At 39.2% G+C, this 18,672-nt stretch overlaps 1 protein-coding gene across 16 annotated transcripts in view; it reads left to right on the top strand.

The window, feature by feature from the left end:
• Window positions 1-18,672, top strand: part of ENPP2 (ectonucleotide pyrophosphatase/phosphodiesterase 2) — a 113,520-nt gene that overhangs the window by 48,516 nt on the left and 46,332 nt on the right. For all 16 annotated transcript variants that reach the window (XM_013996523.3, XM_013996525.3, XM_013996524.3 and 13 more), the window contains exons 6-11: window positions 1,839-1,936; window positions 2,150-2,229; window positions 3,238-3,357; window positions 11,393-11,448; window positions 17,572-17,637; window positions 18,585-18,657. In XM_013996523.3, coding sequence (XP_013851977.1) covers window positions 1,839-1,936; window positions 2,150-2,229; window positions 3,238-3,357; window positions 11,393-11,448; window positions 17,572-17,637; window positions 18,585-18,657 — 493 coding nt within the window. The remainder of the gene's footprint in view (window positions 1-1,838; window positions 1,937-2,149; window positions 2,230-3,237; window positions 3,358-11,392; window positions 11,449-17,571; window positions 17,638-18,584; window positions 18,658-18,672) is intronic.

Raw genomic sequence — 18,672 nt, forward strand, 5'->3', positions numbered from 1 at the left:
CTGCTGAAAATTCATGGCCCCTTAAAATGCCTGGCAGAAAATAAATGTTCTCCCAGTGTGTTTTCATTCATGTATTTGATTGAGTGTATTTTTGTTTTAGGCAGCATAGCCTGGGACACAAATTCTACGTGTTTAGATATTTTGTTTCTTTTTTAACTTTCATGAAATGTTTGCACTTCTTTGGACTTTCAGAATGGAATGGCAGTAGTTTCTGACTGTTTAAAATGTGTTCAGATATTTTTGAGGAAAAAACAGTGGTAGAAGCTTTAAATGATAATAGTAATGATAATAATTAACTCATACATAATGTTGGTCTTAGTGCTTTATAGGTGACTCATTTAAAATGTGCCTCGTATCAGAGTTCCCGTCATGGCTCAGTGATTAATGAATCCGACTAGGAACCATGAGGTTGCGGGTTCCATCCCTGGCCTTGCTCAGTGGGTTAAGGATCCGGCATTGTCGTGAGCTGTGGTGTAGGTTGCAGATGTGGCTCAGATCCTGTGTTGCTGTGGCTCTGGTGTAGGCTGTTGGCTACAGCTCCGATTAGACCCCTAGCCTGGGAATCTCTATATGCCATGGGATCGGCCCTAGAAAAGGCAAAAAAAGACAAAAAAATAAAATAAAATAAAATAAAATAAAATGTGCCTCATATATTATGTGGCTTCAAATAAGCTCAAGCCCACACTTGCTGAATTATCTTCAAACTGTTAGAAACAATTTTGCACATAGTTTAGTATTCTCAAATATGATTGAACAATTGTAGCTTTACAATATAGCAAGAGCTTATTTCCTCAGTCCTGCCCTAGTTAGATGGATGGTCTAATCCTTTATTGATTAATTTTTAGAGAGCTTCAACAATTTTAATTATTTTTGCAATTACTTTATAATTAAACCTAAAAGAATTTTTCTAAGTATTTAATTCTAGTGAAGTGCTATTACTGTTAATTTCTCCTTCCTTCCTTCCTTCCTTCCTTCCTTCCTTCCTTCCTTCCTTCCTTCCTTCCTGTATTTGATAAATATTTATTGAAACCCTACTATGGGTCCACAAACGCAAAGACGAATAAAACCCAAACTGGTACTTTAGAAGGAGTTCCCGTTGTGGCACAGCGGAAACAAATCTGACTAGGAACCGTGAGGTTGCGGGTTTGATCCCTGGCCTCACTCAGTGGGTTAAGGATCTGGCATTGCCGTGAACTGTAGTGTAGGTCACAGACACAGCTTGGATCCTGTGTTGCTGTGGCTGTGACATAGGCTGGCAGCTGTAGCTCCAATTTGACCCCTAGCTTGGGAACCTCATATGCTCCAGGTGCGGCCCTAAAAAGCAAAATAAATAAATAGCAAGAAATTAATAAAACTAGTGGAGAAATAATAACCATGTTAATGTACCATCATAATATAATGTAATCTATGTGAACAATAAAAGATGTGTTAATATCTTAAAAGGATTCAGATGCACAAGCAACTAATATTATGAAAGAGGAAATCTTGAGCTGGGTTTTAAAGAATGAATAGGAGTTTTTCAGGTAGCCAATGCGAGCATACATATTCTAGGCAAATATAATAGCCTTCTACATTGTGAAAAACCTTGTTTGCAATGTGAAAAGCAGCTGTGAAGAAAATACGTTAGGGGAACTCTGAAGTCCAGTCCCTTCCCTGGTCATTTAAGTCTGGACTTACATCATCACAAATGTCATGTGGCTGGAAGCCCAGGCTTGTACTGATCGCCTCACTCAAAGTTTCATCTTGAAAATTCTCGGTTCTAATTATTGTGATTGACTAGGTATAATGCAAATTCTGTAGTAATAATTTTTCTAAAGCTTAATGTGTTACTGTTGAAGGTTTGTTCGTCCTCCACTTATCATCTTCTCAGTGGATGGTTTCCGTGCATCATACATGAAGAAAGGCAGCAAGGTCATGCCTAACATTGAAAAACTAAGTAAGTCATTTTCATGCTGTGCTTCCATCTGTAATCCATGATCTGTGCAATAGCCACGTACCTGTCGGTTTTGAGATACATGGATAATGGCTTTACTGTTGGAAATTCCAAAGTGAAGGTAGCACATGTCTTTGATGGTTTATAGAATGGATTTCCATACATGAAGTGACTACTGCCTGTTCTCTTGCTCTAATATCTGACTTCTGTTTCCAGGGTCTTGTGGCACCCACTCCCCCTACATGAGGCCAGTGTACCCGACAAAAACCTTCCCTAACTTATACACTTTGGCCACTGTAAGTATTTTTTCAAATGGTGTAGATTCAAAGGGCTGATTTCATCCTGAAATGACTTCAAGGGAGATTTTCAAAACATGTTCCCTAGTGTTCAAATAAAATCTTTCTGTTTTCCATCTTATCTGTATTATTTGTTCATAGTAAATGCCTTTTACAACTTTGTGAGGGACTGAACTTCGTTGCATCTTTAGAACTTTTTTTTTTAAGGGGCAGTTCTGTCTGAACACATATATTCAACCTCTCTCAAATACCACAGGATCTATTCTTTATTTTCAGAATTTTCAAATAATGATGTTGACTTGAGGGCAGCTATGATTTAATTTTCAGATATGCTCAATTCTACCTTGCTTTCTTCTTTAAAAATATAATTTGTTTATTTTATTAATTTTTTTTTTTTTTGCTTTGGAGTAGAAATAGAGCCTAAGAAAAGGAATGGTATATTTAGAAATAGAAGCTTCGTTGGAAGCACATAAGTAAATTTCAGTCCGAAGGTTAATTTATTGTAATAAAAATTATTGTGATCTTATCAGACTGTGACAGTTAAAAAAACTCAAGTATTAAATTTCTTATAGTCATGTTGCTTTGCAGATGGCTTAGAATTAGTCCATTTTTAGGTCTGCATCCACGGAATATGGAAATTCCCAGTCTAGGGATTGAATTAGAGCTGCAGCCACTGGCCTACACTATAGCTACAGCAACCTGGGATCCAAGCTGCGTCTGCGACCTATACCACAGCTCATGGCAATGCAGGATCCGTAGCCCACTGAGCAAGGCCAGGGATTGAACCCACATCCTCATGAGTACTAGTTGGGTTTGTTTCCACTGAGCCATAATGGGAACTCCTGTATGTAATATTTATGTTTGCTCAGACAGATACATATGAAGGTTATATATATCTATATAAATTTGGAAATTAAATATTACTAGAAAATCTTCTATGATAGGAAAATTTATGGAAGAAATATTATATGTGGATTGTTTTAACAGTAAGTTTACTTTTCCACAAAGGGGCTGTATCCAGAATCACATGGAATTGTTGGCAATTCAATGTATGATCCTGTATTTGATGCCACTTTCCATCTGCGAGGGCGAGAGAAATTCAATCATAGATGGTGGGGAGGTCAACCGGTACGTTTTGCATTTTTTTGTGTGTCTATGTATTGAAACATTTCATACTCAAATTTGTTATCTGTTAAAAAGATAGATTTAATTTCCTCACACTTGGCAACATTTCTGTCTTTTAATACTGTGTATATATGTGGGTGGATATGTGTGTGTGTATTGTGTGTATATATCTATATATTATGTGTTTATTCACTTGTATGTATACTATATATATATGTGTGTATGTGTGTGTTTATGTGAGGTTATAATTCTAAAAGTGTGAGACGATAAGTGTCTTCATTAAGGTGATGATAGTGGTGGAAGTGGTGACACGGGGGTGAAATTCAGAAATATTTTGAAGAAGGAATAGTTAGATGTTATTGCTTTACTAGATTTATGGGTATAATGAAAAAGTGAATGACATGATTATTGCAAAATTTTGGCCCAGGAGCCTTATGAACAGGAACAGGGAAATTTACTGAAAAAAAAAAAAAACCCTCAACGAAACCTGCAGTAAATTTATGAATTATTTTGTTTGATCCAATTTTTAAAGATCTTGGGAAGTTGCATATAATAAATAGAATTCTACCTTGATTCTGGACCAGCAAATTAATACTTTGAAAGAATTCATTCTGTTTACTTCAGATAAGATGGCTAGGCAGATGTGAGCAACTGCAACAACACAAAACCACAGCTGTTTAACGTGCAGAACTGAACTAAGTGCGTGCAGTCTTGCGTAGAAGGATCTGAATTCCCATAGAACACATCCCAGTACACACAGTCAATCAGAAACACATAGAAGAAAAATGGCAAATGGTTCCGTCTCATGTCAACTCTGATCAGAGGCTGAGCCTCCTTGGAGCTGAGGCTTGCTGGAGCACTGGTTGGGAAAGAGGCTGGGAGACTCTTTTACAATCTGCCAAGGCATGAAAAGTGGGCAATGTTTGCACACGTCCACGTGTCTACCTTCCCTAAATGATCAACTACTTGGAAGTGTTTGCTGCAATCTATAGGCAAAAGAGAGAATATAAAGTAAGAAAAAAATGGTATTGCTCTTTGAAACAAAGGTCATCTATGATAAAAATAGTCATATTGCATCATAAATCATTATGCAAAGTTAAATATGGGCTTTTCATTTAAAAAAGACATTGGTGGAGTTCCCTGGTGGCCCAGTAGGTTAAAGATCTGGTGTTATCACTGTTGTGGTGTTGGTTTGATCCCTGGCCCAGGAACTTCTGCATGCTGCAGACATGGCAAAACAACAACAACAACAACAAACCCCAACACCAACAAAAAAAAACATTGAAAGACTTCTTGCATGTCCGTAGACATGCTACTTTATGGCAGAGGTTCTGATTCTGCTGTCTTTATTCCAGCTGGAGTCCCTGTAGTCTAGGATGCCCTATGTTATGAGCATGGTGAAATTTGTTCACAGGGTGGATTTCATGAACAGAGTTTATGATAGAGGAACATTTTAGGTGTACGTAGATAACATTATTGAACTTAGGATTCTGTCAAACTGTTGCCAGTTGATATATATTTTGTCTTTTGTGTTTTTAGGGCCAAACCCGAGGCATATGGAGGTTCCCAGGCTAGGAGTCTAATGGGAGCTGTGGCCGAAGGCCTATGCCACAGCCACAGCCACGCCAGATCCGAGCCGTGTCTGCGACCTACACCACAGCTCCTGGCAACGCCGGATCCTTAACCCAGTGAGCAAGGCCAGGGATTGAACCCACAACCTCATGGTTCCTAGTCAGATTTGTTTCTGCTGCACCACGATGGGAACTCCCCGCCAGTTGATATTTTATATTAATTTTGTCATGGAAGCAAACTTGCTTGAAGAGCCATAAAGGATATCGAGATAAATAGTAATTTTATCCAATTAGATCCACTTAACGCTGAGTGTTGACGTTAGGCTTCCTCCGGGTTGGCATGACTCAGAGGATGAGTCCACATATTCATTAACTTCCGCAGAAACAGAGCAGAGGGAATCCTGTGAACCTGCTCAGTGAAGTGAAGTCTCTGTCTTAACTCCCTTTGCTTGTTTCCTCACTAACTCTCCAAGTTGACACATTTCACCAAATTGAGTAATTTCCTAGTGCTGACGAAGATTTGCGGTGAATTTGATTTGTGTTCCTGTCTGCTTTTTTGAATGAGAGGCGCTGGGGTTGTGGGATGGAAATCCTATAAAATTGGATTGTGATGATCATTGTACAAGTATAAATGTAATAAATTCATTGAGTAATTGAAAAAAAGAATTCTAAGGAGCACAGTAGATATGATTTTAAAACATGTTTTATTGAAATTTGGCATATAGGGAGAATGTATGGGCAGAAACTTAGTATGAGTATAAGAAACTATAAATAGTATAAGAAAAGATGAACCTTAAAAAATATTCCTTAAGCATTTAAAAACCCTCTCAGAGGCTTGTTTATTTCACCAAAAAATCACCAGTTAAAAAATAATTGGAGTAAGGAAAATACTTATAAAAATCTTGGTAACTAAATTAAACTCAACTTATTTTTACTGAGTGATTAAACCATGAAAGATATTTGGCTAAATGATATATGAGTCAGATTAAATGGTGAATAAGAAGCATTCTTATTCTAGTTTGAAATCTGATATATGACATGAGGCGTTTGTATAGTGTCCATCTGAAAACTGTACCATTAGATTTCCAAAAATAATTTCTATAATTTAATTTCATTTAAAACCCCCTGATATAGCCACTTTAGCAAAGTTGAGTCTGCTTTTAATTTGTTAATCTTCATAGTGCACTATTAATATTGTCATTCACTGTATGACCCTGCCTTTCTTAAACGTATGATAATGGGATCCCTTTTTACATTATTGTTTTGAAACTGTATTTGCTTTTTTCTCATTACAAAAGTATGTTCCATACTCTTTTAATGGAGTGCCCTAAGTGTGTGTATTTCTTTGAAAAATTCCTCTGCTCTAATCCTGTAATTTCTTTTTTTTTTTTTTTTTTGAAAGCGTGAGTTTTCCAACTTTATTATTCTTTTTTGTTTGTTTGTTTCTTTTCTAGGGCCTCATCCGCGGCATATGGAGGTTCTCAGGCTAGGGGTCTAATCAGAGCTGTAGCCGCCGGCCTACGCCACAGCCACAGCAATGCAGGATCTGAGCCGTGTCTGCGACCTACACCATGGCTCACGGCAACGTCAGATCCTGAACCCGCTGAGCGAGGCCAGGGATGGAACCCGAAACCTCATGGTTCCTAGTCGGATTTGTTAACCACAGAGCCACAACGGGAACTCCTAGTCCTGTAATTTCTAATATTAAGGTATGTCAGTGAGGAAATTCCCTGTTCAGTTTAAAGCTGGACTCAGCAAAGTGGAGAGCGCATGAGACTTTAAGGGGGCCACTGAGTGTGGAGATTTGAGAGTCTAGCACCTCATCATTTGCAAATCCTCTGAAGTCATAGTTTCTGGAAGAAGGCATTTCTAAGAGAAGCAGATGCATTCTTATTATTTCTCACGTTGCTTGGCCTATGGTAGTTTTTGGCCAGTATTAGTGATGCAGTGCATTAGTCCTGTGGCCCTCCTTGTGAATTACTGTAGTGTATAAATGTAAGAAAAAGACAGCAAAGAGAAGAATGATCTTAGAATAGGACTAAACTTTGAAGCCAACGGGATCAGCTTGATGGAAAGGGCTAGTCTTTTCTTACCTCTCTGTTTATTTTGTCATCTTGCTAACAGGTGTCTTTCTTTTCTTTTTTTTTTTTTTTTTTCGGGAAAATTTTACCTTTTCTTTATTTTTCTTTTTTTCATATGCAACTCTGAAAAATACAACTGTATTTTTTTCTCTTTTTACTATATCATGATGTACTTAGGATAGACTCTGCTCTCCTGGTCCCTGTGCTATCAGGCTCATTTGTCTTTCAAATTTCGGTTGAAATATCCATTCCCGGAGTTCCTGTTATGGCACATTGGTTAACAAACCTGACTAGCATCCATGAGGATGTGGGTTCAATCCCTGGCATCGCTCAGTGGGTTAAGGATCCGCCTTGCCATGAGCTGTGGTGCAGGTTGCAGACGTGGCTCGGATCCCATGTAGCTGTGGCAGTGTCGTAGGCTGGCAGCTGCAGCTCTGATTCAACTTCCTTATGCCATGGGTGTGGCCCTAAAAAGCAAAAAAAGAAAGAAAGATCCATTCCCAAGTAGCTTTCACTAAGTTCCCTCCACCCTAGCTAAGCTCAGGGGACTCTTCTTTTGGGTTTTCGTATTATTTCTATCATAATTGTCGCTGTATCATTTGAAATTATCCACATACCCACTTTAGTCCATGGGCGCCACGAGGGTAGCACCCTTATTTATCTCTTTGTTCTCAGGACCTACCCTCAGCCCAACACATTTAGGTCTGCCATTTACTATCTTTTGGATCGAACTGTTGTGCACCTCCCTCTGAGGCATGTTTTCTGGTACTTCTTCCCCTGTTTCATCACTCGTCTTCTTCTGGCTCTGACCACCTGGAAGGAGCCACACTAGTCCACAGTCCATTGTCCATGGTCCGTTCTGCTGTATCCCCCAACCTTCACATCTTTAGTCTGTTCTGACTCTTGAATCTCAGTGATTGATTCACTCCCAGTGATGCTAGGGCCACTCCTGTTTCTCTGGTCCCCTAGAATTCTATTTCTTCTAATTCTTTGCTTTTGAATGTAAAATAATGACCCTGACAAGAAATGCTAGAAAGACTACAATAGTAATTCTGGTTTTCAAAAATGTTTTTCATTTATTTTCCTTCTTAAAACTTCTCCTCTTTTCCCACAGCTCCATACTTTACTGAATTTGAGAAAGTGCTGGATTTCACATTTAAATCCTCCTGGTCCCAGTGGGAAAGTTTCATTTTATTTTATTATTCCTGATAACATATCAAGAATACACAACATCATTCCCATTTGACCCCTTTTCAAAAGGTAGCATTTAGGACACAAATATTAAAAGCTGTACTTCTAGATAAAGCAAAGCAGTGGAATTAAAATTATTGGCATTAAAGTGAGGAAGGCCAAACTCCGTATCCTCTCAGATAGTTTTTTAAGCTATGTTGTTTGATTCATTTCTGAGGAAATTTATATTACATTCAAATTCAGAATGGGAAATTGTAATTCCCACTTCTCTGAATTAACAAGGAATTAGTTTTATGACTTCTGTTTTATGATCCCCTCCCCCCCCCTTATAGACTGAGAAGCTCTTCTTTTATTTTTCTCCTTTTGGATGGAAATTTTAGTGCCATTTTTTTTCCCCCTCTGTAGTTAATTAGATTTAACTTCAGGGTTCTGAAATATAATATATATGTATAGCTTGCAAAGGAACTTTTATAGCAGCTCATAATCTGATTTAATTTAAGAAACTTTATGCTTCAGTCTTGTACCATTTGCTAAACCTTGGCAGAGCAGGTTCATTGTTGCTAGGATCCTTTTCTTTCAGTTTTTTGTTTGTTTGCTCTTTATGGCCACACTTGTGTCATATGGAAGTTTCCAGGCTAGAGGTCGAATTGGAGCTGCAGCTGCTGGCTGTAGGCCACAGCCACAGCAACACCAGATCTGAGCCACATCTGCACCCTACACTATAGCTCATGGAAATGCCAGATACTTAACCCATGGAGTGAGGACAGGGATCAAGCCCACATCCTCATGGATACTTGTGGGGTTCGTTATCACTGAGCCACAGTGGGAACTCCTAGATTTTAAAAATGTTTCAAAATTTCAAGTATTCTATCTTATCTGTCCACTTTTTGCAGTTTTCTGACCATGCTTCCAGTTTTCTTTTAGAAAATAAGGCCAACATAGCTTTGACCAAGAAGCAGCAAGAAATTTTTTCGCTTCTTTTTTGAAAGAAATAAAGAAATAAATTTTTTTTTTTACCTTTGTCTTCATAGTTCACATTGCCTTTTACAATTGGTTAATTTTTTTTCTAATTACCAAAATGTAAAAAATTTGGGAAGTACAGAAAAGTGTGAAGAACCAGCAATTCTGCTTTTGCCATCAGGATGCTTTTAGCACACCCACATCTGTCATCTCTCCCAGTGCTCGTTCCTAATAGCCTGGCAAAGACTCCTTCTGATGATCTTTCCCCCTGAGTGTTAGCAAGTTAAAAGTTGCTCCTAGGGCTTCCTGTTGCCCAGATAATGCCAACATCAGCATGTATCCCATAATATAACTTTTGAAAGTGCAGGGTTATCATCTGATGAAATTATATTAAAAAAAATTTTCCATTAGAAAACCCCGGATTGATTTTACATTTCGTATCTGCCAAGTATTGCCTTGTACAACTTCCTTAGAAATACCAAGACTTCCTAGGAAGTTGTTTGGCTCTGCATACACTAAGCTTGTGTTTCTGAAATTAAATTGTGTGAGAGTAGATCACTTACTCTAAAAAAACTGATCTCTCTGGTATCTAAGGTGGTTTTGTGGCACCTGCAGGATGTCCAGAACTTAGTTTGAGTATACATCTTCTCGCTAGTGGAGGCACTGGCAGGAGAATGAATGAAACACGCCAGGACCCATTTTGAATCCTTGTTGATCAGGAGATAGTAGGAGTGCCAGAATTTATCTGTAAAGCAGGATACTTTGAACCAAACCCAGGAAGGGTGCTCCAGAGCAATCCAAGATTCTGACCACTGTGGTCTATCCCAATGGGACAAGGACTCCACCTCTTTCATGATGAAGACATCCACTGGTAGCTCAGACCTCCACGGATCTGAGAGGGCGCTCATGCTCTCTTGCCCCATTCTTCACTTGCCGGCTGTAGCACAGCTATGGTTTTGCAGCTGAGGATTTCCAGTCCTCCCAAGGGATGGGGAATCCTAGTAGAATTCTCCCAGGCCAAGCATTCCAGACCTTTCTGAAACCATCTAGGAGATGCCCCCCACCTCCAAACTGCCCCTTTCCTGAAGACACAAAGGTTGTAACTGGAGTAGGTAAAACACTGTCAAAATCTGGAGACAATGAAACCAGAAAGCGGTTGGTTGCAACTCCTAGACTTTTTTGCTTTGGCCTTAGAAAAACTCAAGCCACACCCCTTTTTCCTGTTTGGCTCCTAAAGGTGTTTCTTTTCACAGACTTCTGTTTACTGGCTCACCAGCCATCGTATTTTGTTTTTAATGTTCTTAGACTGACTGGATTATATTTATTTCCATTATTACATAGTAATTAAAATTAAAATCGATCTAGCATTTACCAAATGTTAAGACATTGTTTTAAAGACTTCACATGTATTACCTCATTAAAGCTTAGAATAATCCTACGTGCTAGATAATATTATCTGTATTTTAATGGAAACTGAAGGTCAGAGAACCATATGGCTGGCTAGTGACAGAGGCAAGGCTTAAAATCCAGCTATCTGGTTGCAGAGCTCAAGTTATTAACTGCCATATCTTCTGCCTCCTGACAGCATGTGCTGGGAGGAATATTTTAAAAGCCTTAATGACATGCTTGGTTCACCTAACTTATCCCAGGAACTTACTTCGAAAATTCCATTTACTGAAAGGCTAAGTAAAAATACAAGGGAAAACCCAGAATAAAAAATAGCCTCCCCCCTCTACCCCCACTCCCTTTCATTAACTTTATTTGAAACAAAACAAGACAAAGCTAAATTCTGAGATTCTGGCATCTGTGTACCAAATTGGGGTTCTCTGTAGGCATTCAGCAGTCAAGGAAACATATGGTCACTAGGGGTCCTTTGATGAGCAGAATTCTGCAGACTACGTGAAGTGTTTAAAACAATGATCAGAAAAGACAGGTACAGAAAAGACTCTTGAGATGAAATAAGAGGGTTTTTTTTTTTCTGTTTGTTTTTTGTTTTTTAAAAAGCCGCTATGATCATAGCAGAGCTTGAAAGCTTTTACAGAGAATGTATTGAATAACATTTATGGAAAGAATAATTCTGACTTCCAGATGTGAAAAATAAAAGGTTGCAAATCTTGGGAAATTTATGGTGGGGTCTGGGTAAAGTATAAGATATCTAAGCTAATATATTTTAAAACCTTTTTCTCTTTGACCAACTCAGAACATGTTCTAAGCCTCTTATATTTCCCTCATTAGCTGTGGATTACAGCCACCAAGCAAGGGGTGAAAGCTGGGACATTCTTCTGGTCTGTGTAAGTTACCTTTATTTTGTCTATGTTTATAAAATTACCATTATGATTCAGTTTATGAAATGGTCATTTAATGTGATTTCATTTCAGTGAAATGGTAACATACTCCAACTTACGAATATTTTCTGATTCAAAACACACCCCAGGTATTTTTTTTTTTTTTTGGATATCCTCTCCCTGTCTCTCCTTCCACCTCCATCCTTTTTTCTTCTTCCTTCTCTCTCTTTTTTTCCCCTTCATCTTTTCTTGGTGGAACATAAGGAAGATTTCCTCTTCTACTTCTAGTCATCCTTTAGGTTGTTCTGTCCCTGTTTATAGTTTTTTCATAACTCGGCACTTAGGGGAGGTATATTTTTATTTATTGCTGTGGTTTGCCTTATCATTCTCTATAACTATATTACAACATGCTACATTTATTTGGGTTCTCAACTTTTAAAGCCTAAAGTGGTCTCAGATGGCCGATGTAGTGGTCTAGAGATTGGAAACTACAGACAAGGATTGGCAAGGAGACAAGGGGAAGCCTCTGTTTCTACCCCATTTTTCCACTGAGCTCCATCCAGCATTTCCCTAATACGAAGAAAGGAACTACTTTTATCCCTTGCAGAGGTGATGGGAGATTAGTAGTTAATGTTCATAAAATAGTCTGGAGATGAAACTTACCTAATAAAAGTGTCAACATGTTGATTATTTTTGAGGCTCCTTCGTAAGAAAAGGAATCTGTTTTAACTTTCATGAGGATTTTGTTCCCACTGAGATGTTCTTTCCATCTTTTTAACCACGTAAAGCTCTTTCCATATTTGCCTCTTATGCCTTAACAAAAATATGACTATTCTGTAATAGTAGTGTGCTGAGAGCAATCACAGGTTCAAATTAATCCAGAAGGGTACCGTCTATATTCTCCAAATTTAGGAATAAAAATAGCTTTTTCACATTTGAAGGGGTCGGTTGAAATTGGCTTTGGTGATTTGAAGCTAAGACAGAGTGCCCCTTAAAAATCGTTTCCTCCCGTCTTTTTAAAAGAGATTTTCTCAGTGGAGAAATAAGTATATGTTAGAAATGACATGTTGATTTACCAGTTTAATCTTATGCATTACATTTTTTAACCCTTGACTGTCATTGACGGAGCTCTAGAAGTGATTTCTTCTGCTCCACAGCATATTTGCCTGGCAGAATGGAGAGGCGCCAACAGCATAATTAATACTTAGTCCCCACCCTTACCCCCCGAAACTGCTGTAGAATCTCATTGAAAAGACTTAGTGTTCTGCTCTTGAATGGCCATTTTCTCTACCCATTTCAAAGCTTCTAAGAAAGTAGCTATTGTGTGCTCCAAAGACATTGGTAGTTTTGCTTTACTTCTCAGACTATTCTCATTTTAATCTTTATACCCCAGAAGTGACTTGAATTCATTTTTTCCCCTTTAAAATAAAAAGATATTTATTTTTTTAAGAAATATCTCTACGGAGTTCCCACTGTGGCTCAATGGATTAAGAACCTGACTATTCTCCATGAGGAGGCAGTTTCAATCCCCAGTCTTGCTCAGTGGGTTAAGGATCTGGTGTGGCCGCATGCTGTGGTGTAGGTCGCAGATTCAGCTCAGATCCTGCATTGCTATAGCTGTGTGTGGAGACCTCAGCTTCAGCTCTGATTCGACCCCTAGCCTCGGAACTTTCATATGCCACAGTTGCAGCCTTAAAAAAAAGAAAAAGAAAAAAAAATCTCCTAGAACTTAAAAAAATTGTCATACTTCCAGTTATTTAATGGAATATACATCATGGAAATCTACACATAGTATATTCTGAAACAATTTAAATTTAAAACCAGATTCAAACCATAGACTTAGATTTCACAGGTCTTCTTTTTAACCTGGTTCCAAACTGTAACTAAAATTAACCTTGTTTTTTAAATAATAGTATTTCATTTCAAAATCATCCTCAGCTGATGCTCCCTTACATTCTTTTATGTTAAACCATGTTAAAAGGCAGTAATTCCCTTTATGTCTGAGTGTCTAGTTTGATTCTAATCCCAGCTCTGCAACTTAATAGATTGCTGACTTTGGACAATGATTAAATCTCTCGATAAATCATTGTCCTCATCTTTACATGGAATGGTATTATCTCCATCACAGGTCTTCATGAAGATAGAATGAGTTTACTTATTTAATACGTAGGAGGGGAGTTCCTGCCGTGGTGCAGTGGGTTAAGAATCCAACTCCAGCAGCTGGGGTTGCTGTGGAGATTGGGTTGACCCTCGGCCCCTGTGCAAGGGGCTAAAGGATCCAGTGTTGCAGCTGTGGCTCGGAATCAGTCCCTGGCCTGGACACTTCCATACACCAAGGCCATTAAAAAAAAAAAAAGTGTTTAATAGGGTACTTTGTACACAGAGAATAGTCAATAAATGGTATTTGTTTTCAACCATGGCCAGACAATATCTGTGTATGTCCTAAGGTAATTTGTTTCCCTTTGCCATCAAAGACTTCATCTAGTTCACTTGCCATCCTTCCTCTTTCTTTTTCTGATCATGTCTAATGTACTTGGTCCCATGACAAATTCTGTATCAATTAGTGATAGTAAAGACAACAACACGAACCCCATTTCCCTGTTTGGAATACACTCTTCCTTTGTCAGATCTGTTCGTGCTCTCCCTGTGTGGTAAAACACTCCTGGCTAAGGACCATGTCCTTTTTGGTCTCCGAGGTTATTTCATAAAGATAATCTAGAACTCCTGGGAAACTTAGAGACTGCTGTGTCTGACTCCTCATGTTTGAGCTCAGAACACCAAGGCTTAGAGAGATAAAGTGTTAAACCCAAGGTCACAGTTATGGTGGGTACTCACACCTCCAAAGCTCTCATCTTTTTTTTTTTTTAATTTTTTTTCTTCTTTTTTTAAATAGTTATTTCCCCAATACAATTTTTTTTCCTACTGTACAACATGGTGACCCAGTTACACATACATGTCCACATTCTATTTTTGAACATTATCATGCTCCATCATAAGTGACTAGACGTAGTTCCCAGTGCTACACAGCAGGATCTCATTGACAATCCATTCCAAAGGCCATAGTTTGTATCTATTAACCTCAAGCTCCCCAACCACCCCACTCCCTCCCCTTCTCCCTCCTCCTCCCCCTTGGAAACCACAAGTCTATTCTCAAAGTCCATGATTTTCTCCTCTGTGGAAAGGTTCATTTGTGCCTTATATTAGATTCCAGATATAAGTGACATCATATGGTATTTGTCTTTCTCTTTCTGACTACTTCACTCAATATGAGAGTCTTTAGTTCCGTCTATGTTGCTGCAAATGGCATTATTTCATTCTTTTTTATGGCTGAGTAGTATTCCATTGTGTATATATACCACATCTTCCTAATCCAGTTGTCTGTCAGTGGACATTTGGGTTGTTTCCATGTCTTGGATATTGTGAATAGCAAAGCTCTCATCTTATGCTCTTCCCACACATACACACTCAGCCCCTGCCCACCAAAAGGTAATCACCTGTTTATCTTTCCAAGCAGAGATGGTGACTTCTCCATATTATGATTTTTTTTGATAGGTGTACCTTGTATCTTTATTTATAGTCACACAAATGCCTTGAACATAATATGCTTTTAATAAATGTTTCATAAATAAGTGCATCATTTCTGTGGATCTAAGAATCTAGTACCTAATGATAAGAGCTATCTTTTTTTTGTTGTTGTTCTTTTAGGGTTGTACCTGCAGCATATAGAAGTTCCCAGGCTAGAGGTTCAATCAGAGCTGCAGCTGCCAGCCTACACCACAGCCACAGCAATACCAGATCCAAGCTGTGGTGTGTCTGTGACCTACACCACAGCTCATGGAAACACCAGATCCTTAACCCACTGAAGAAGGCCAGGAATGGAACCTGTGTCCTCATGGAAGCTAGTCAGGTTCATTTCCGCTGTGCCACAACAGGAATTCCAGAGCTATCATTTTTCTATGGGCCAAGCATGATGCTATGCTTTATATGTCTTATCTCTTTTAATCTTTACAACAGTCTTATAAGATAGATGCAATTATTATCCTCATTTTATGGAGGCACTGAAGAGTTAAGTACCTTGCCAAAGTCTCATCACCAACACAAACCCAGGCATTCTGGCCTCAGAGCTGATGCTTTTCCCCCCTGCTTTTTACTTGTTAAGTACCCCATCCAAAGAAGGCTTTAAAGGGTGAGCATTCTCAGCTTCAAACAAATGCTATTAATTTGTATTTTTCCATCAGCTTCAAGGGAATCCATCAGAATCCATTTTTGTGACTTAATAGAAATTACATAAAATAAAGCAGTTTGTAGGTAGGTAGTGAAGTAAGGTAAAATGAAAAGGCTATGACATTCACTTTTTTTTTTAAGTTAGGAAAGAATTCAAAACATGTAATTATTCTGTTGAGATGCAGGGGATTTCTAAAGCTGAAGAATTAAATACCGCAAGTGATTAACCTGATTCTGCTATGCCTACTTCTAATTCAATTATCGGCTATAATAGACAGGGTCACATTTATTCAATAGCATTGGAATTTGTTTAAATGAGGACTTATTTTATAGTAAACATAATTTTTCTGAGCTGGTACAATAGCTCTAGACAGAGAGAGGGGGCCAGAGAGAAGAATGGCAAATCCCCCCTCCCTGAGAGAAGGGGATCATTGATGGCATATGGTGGTGGGGGTGGGAATGGGGAAGGCTGCCTGATTAGAGTCCCTGCTAACTCTAGCCATCTACCATGGCTCTGAAGAGTCATCTTTTTCCTAGTTCTCTCATGCTCACACCTGCCAAAAAATAAAAGTTGAAATGGTTCATCAGTGTCCGTAATAATAGATTTCTTAGTTGGTTTTTTAAAATGGTTTTAGGTTCACAGCAGGATTGAGCAGGGGTTACAGAGATTTCCCATCTACCTCCCACCACCACACATGCAGGGCCTCCCCCATTATCAACATCCCCCAGCAGAGAGGGACATTTGTTGCAAACGATGAACCTCCGTTGACACATCGTTATCACCCAGGGACCATAGTTTACATTGGGGTTCACCCTTGGCCACAATAATTTTTACTGTCCACAATTAAACTTGGGCTTTGGTTTAAATTCATTGTAAACATACTCTAATGCCTGGTCTTGGAGGGGGGAGAAGAAAACTATGTTGTGCTCCTTTGGGGGAAAGAATAAGCACATTTCCCCATAAGTAAAGATCTCACTCAGCTTGTGAACATCTTAATGTAACTCAGCCCATGATGCAACACTATCATGTTAGCCTAGAGCTCTTGAAGCGAGTGCCAGTATAAGGGTAATTATATTTCAACAGAGGAATGAGACTTAAACGCAAATGTCGTTGTGGATGAAGATTATACCCTTTTTGTCAGTCTCATAATTACATGTGCCTCTTCTTGATAGATTTTTAGAGAGCTGGAAGACAATTTCAAGAATATCTTTCCTAACCCCTTATTTTATAGAAAAGGAACTTAAAGTTTCAGAGTAAATAATGTTTTTGAAGTCACATAGCTATTTAGAGAGAGAATGATGACTAATTATGATCATTAATAAATATGAGGTTTTCGTTTGTTTTTGTTTTTGCACTTACTATGTGCTAAGCACTGTGCTGCCCTTTGCCTTCTTGTTCCATTTTTATGCTTACGACCAAGCTGTGCAGTGTGCTTTGCTATTATTTCTATTTTAATGATGAATAAGCTGAGGCTGAGAAAGGTCACAGAGGTCTAGAGGTCAAGAGAGGTCACACTACCAGCAAAAGGCAGATTGGGGATGTAAGTCCTAATCCCTTTGTGGCCACAGTTCTTGGCTTTACCCATGAAATAGCAATGATTCTGAGACTGGGGTCCTTTCTGCCTATAGCTGAGCTTCTGATCAGCAAGGTGGATCCTTCATTCGACTGTGAATCAGAGTTTCCAGTCCCGATTTCTGTGCCAGAAGCTGAACAATGTTAACGTGTTGCAAATAGAAATGGACATTTAACAACTAATTGGAAAGGGGACCACTTATAACAATGAAGCGAAAACAGATGGTAGTAAATAGAGAGCCCTTGGCCTGGATGCAAAAGCAAGGGCTCATCAGGCTGGAGTTGGTGAAAGTGCAGTCTCACCTCACTCTTTGCTGGTTGCTGCCCCACAGGGTCATCCCTCACGAGCGGAGGATATTAACCATCCTGCAGTGGCTCACCCTGCCAGACAACGAAAGGTATCTGCTTCTTCCTCCCTCACTCTCTCTGTTCCTTCTTCAGGTCATTTCCATCTTAGGTTGGAATTGGGTGAACACCTAGATGGGCGTGCAATAGAAGCACGACCAAGATTTGGTGTTATTAAAAGTTTTGTGGTTCTGAGCCTTAGGTGTGGCTTCCCTAAGAAGGACATGGTTACAATGGACGTTGGTTATTGGGGACCATTTAATTACATGGATTACTCTAGCTGTTAATCCTGGCCACCACAGCAGAGCCAGAGGGAGTTTATTTGATAAATAAACCAGCAGCCTCCCAATGACTGAGGAAGCCTGAAGACTGACTTCTCACTTTGATGGGGTTGTTCTTTCACACTGCAGATCACTCAGCCCCTGTGAATTATCACTGGACTCTATTATCTTGAGAATCAAAGAGCTCAGTTTGTATTCAGATTTTCCTTGTGACTTTTTATTCCTGAAGGTGGTAACGAGGCAGTCACCATAGTGGTGGGGGGGGCGGTTGAGGAAGCAACAGGGAAAAAAAAGAAAGATTTTTTTCCATGGTAGGACTAACAGTGGTTGGGCGATTAATTAATTTGATTTGAGAGGATTTTTTTTTTTTTTTTTTTTTTTGTCTTTTTGCTATTTCTTGGGCCGCTCCCGCGGCATATGGAGGTTCCCAGGCTAGGGGTTGAATCGGAGCTGTAGCCACCGGCCTACGCCAGAGCCACAGCAACGCGGGATCCGAGCCGCGTCTGCAACCTACACCACAGCACACGGCAACGCCGGATCGTTAACCCATTGAGCAAGGGCAGGGACCAAACCCGCAACCTCATGGTTCCTAGTCGGATTCGTTAACCACTGTGCCACGACGGGAACGCCAGGATTTTTTTTTTAATGTGTAGGGATATTTGATATTCTCTGTCATATGTGGTTTGGGGAAGATTCTGAACCTTCTAATTTTCCCGTAGGCCTTCAGTCTATGCCTTCTATTCCGAACAACCTGATTTCTCTGGACACAAATATGGCCCTTTTGGCCCTGAGGTTAGTAGCTTACCT

The sequence above is a fragment of the Sus scrofa genome, chromosome 4, assembly GCF_054392235.1.
Source record: "Sus scrofa isolate SSC_HxYL_T2T_F1_AM1 chromosome 4, Sscrofa_HxYL_maternal_Yorkshire_Landrace_v2.0, whole genome shotgun sequence".
In the NCBI taxonomy this organism is placed as follows: domain Eukaryota; kingdom Metazoa; phylum Chordata; class Mammalia; order Artiodactyla; family Suidae; genus Sus; species Sus scrofa.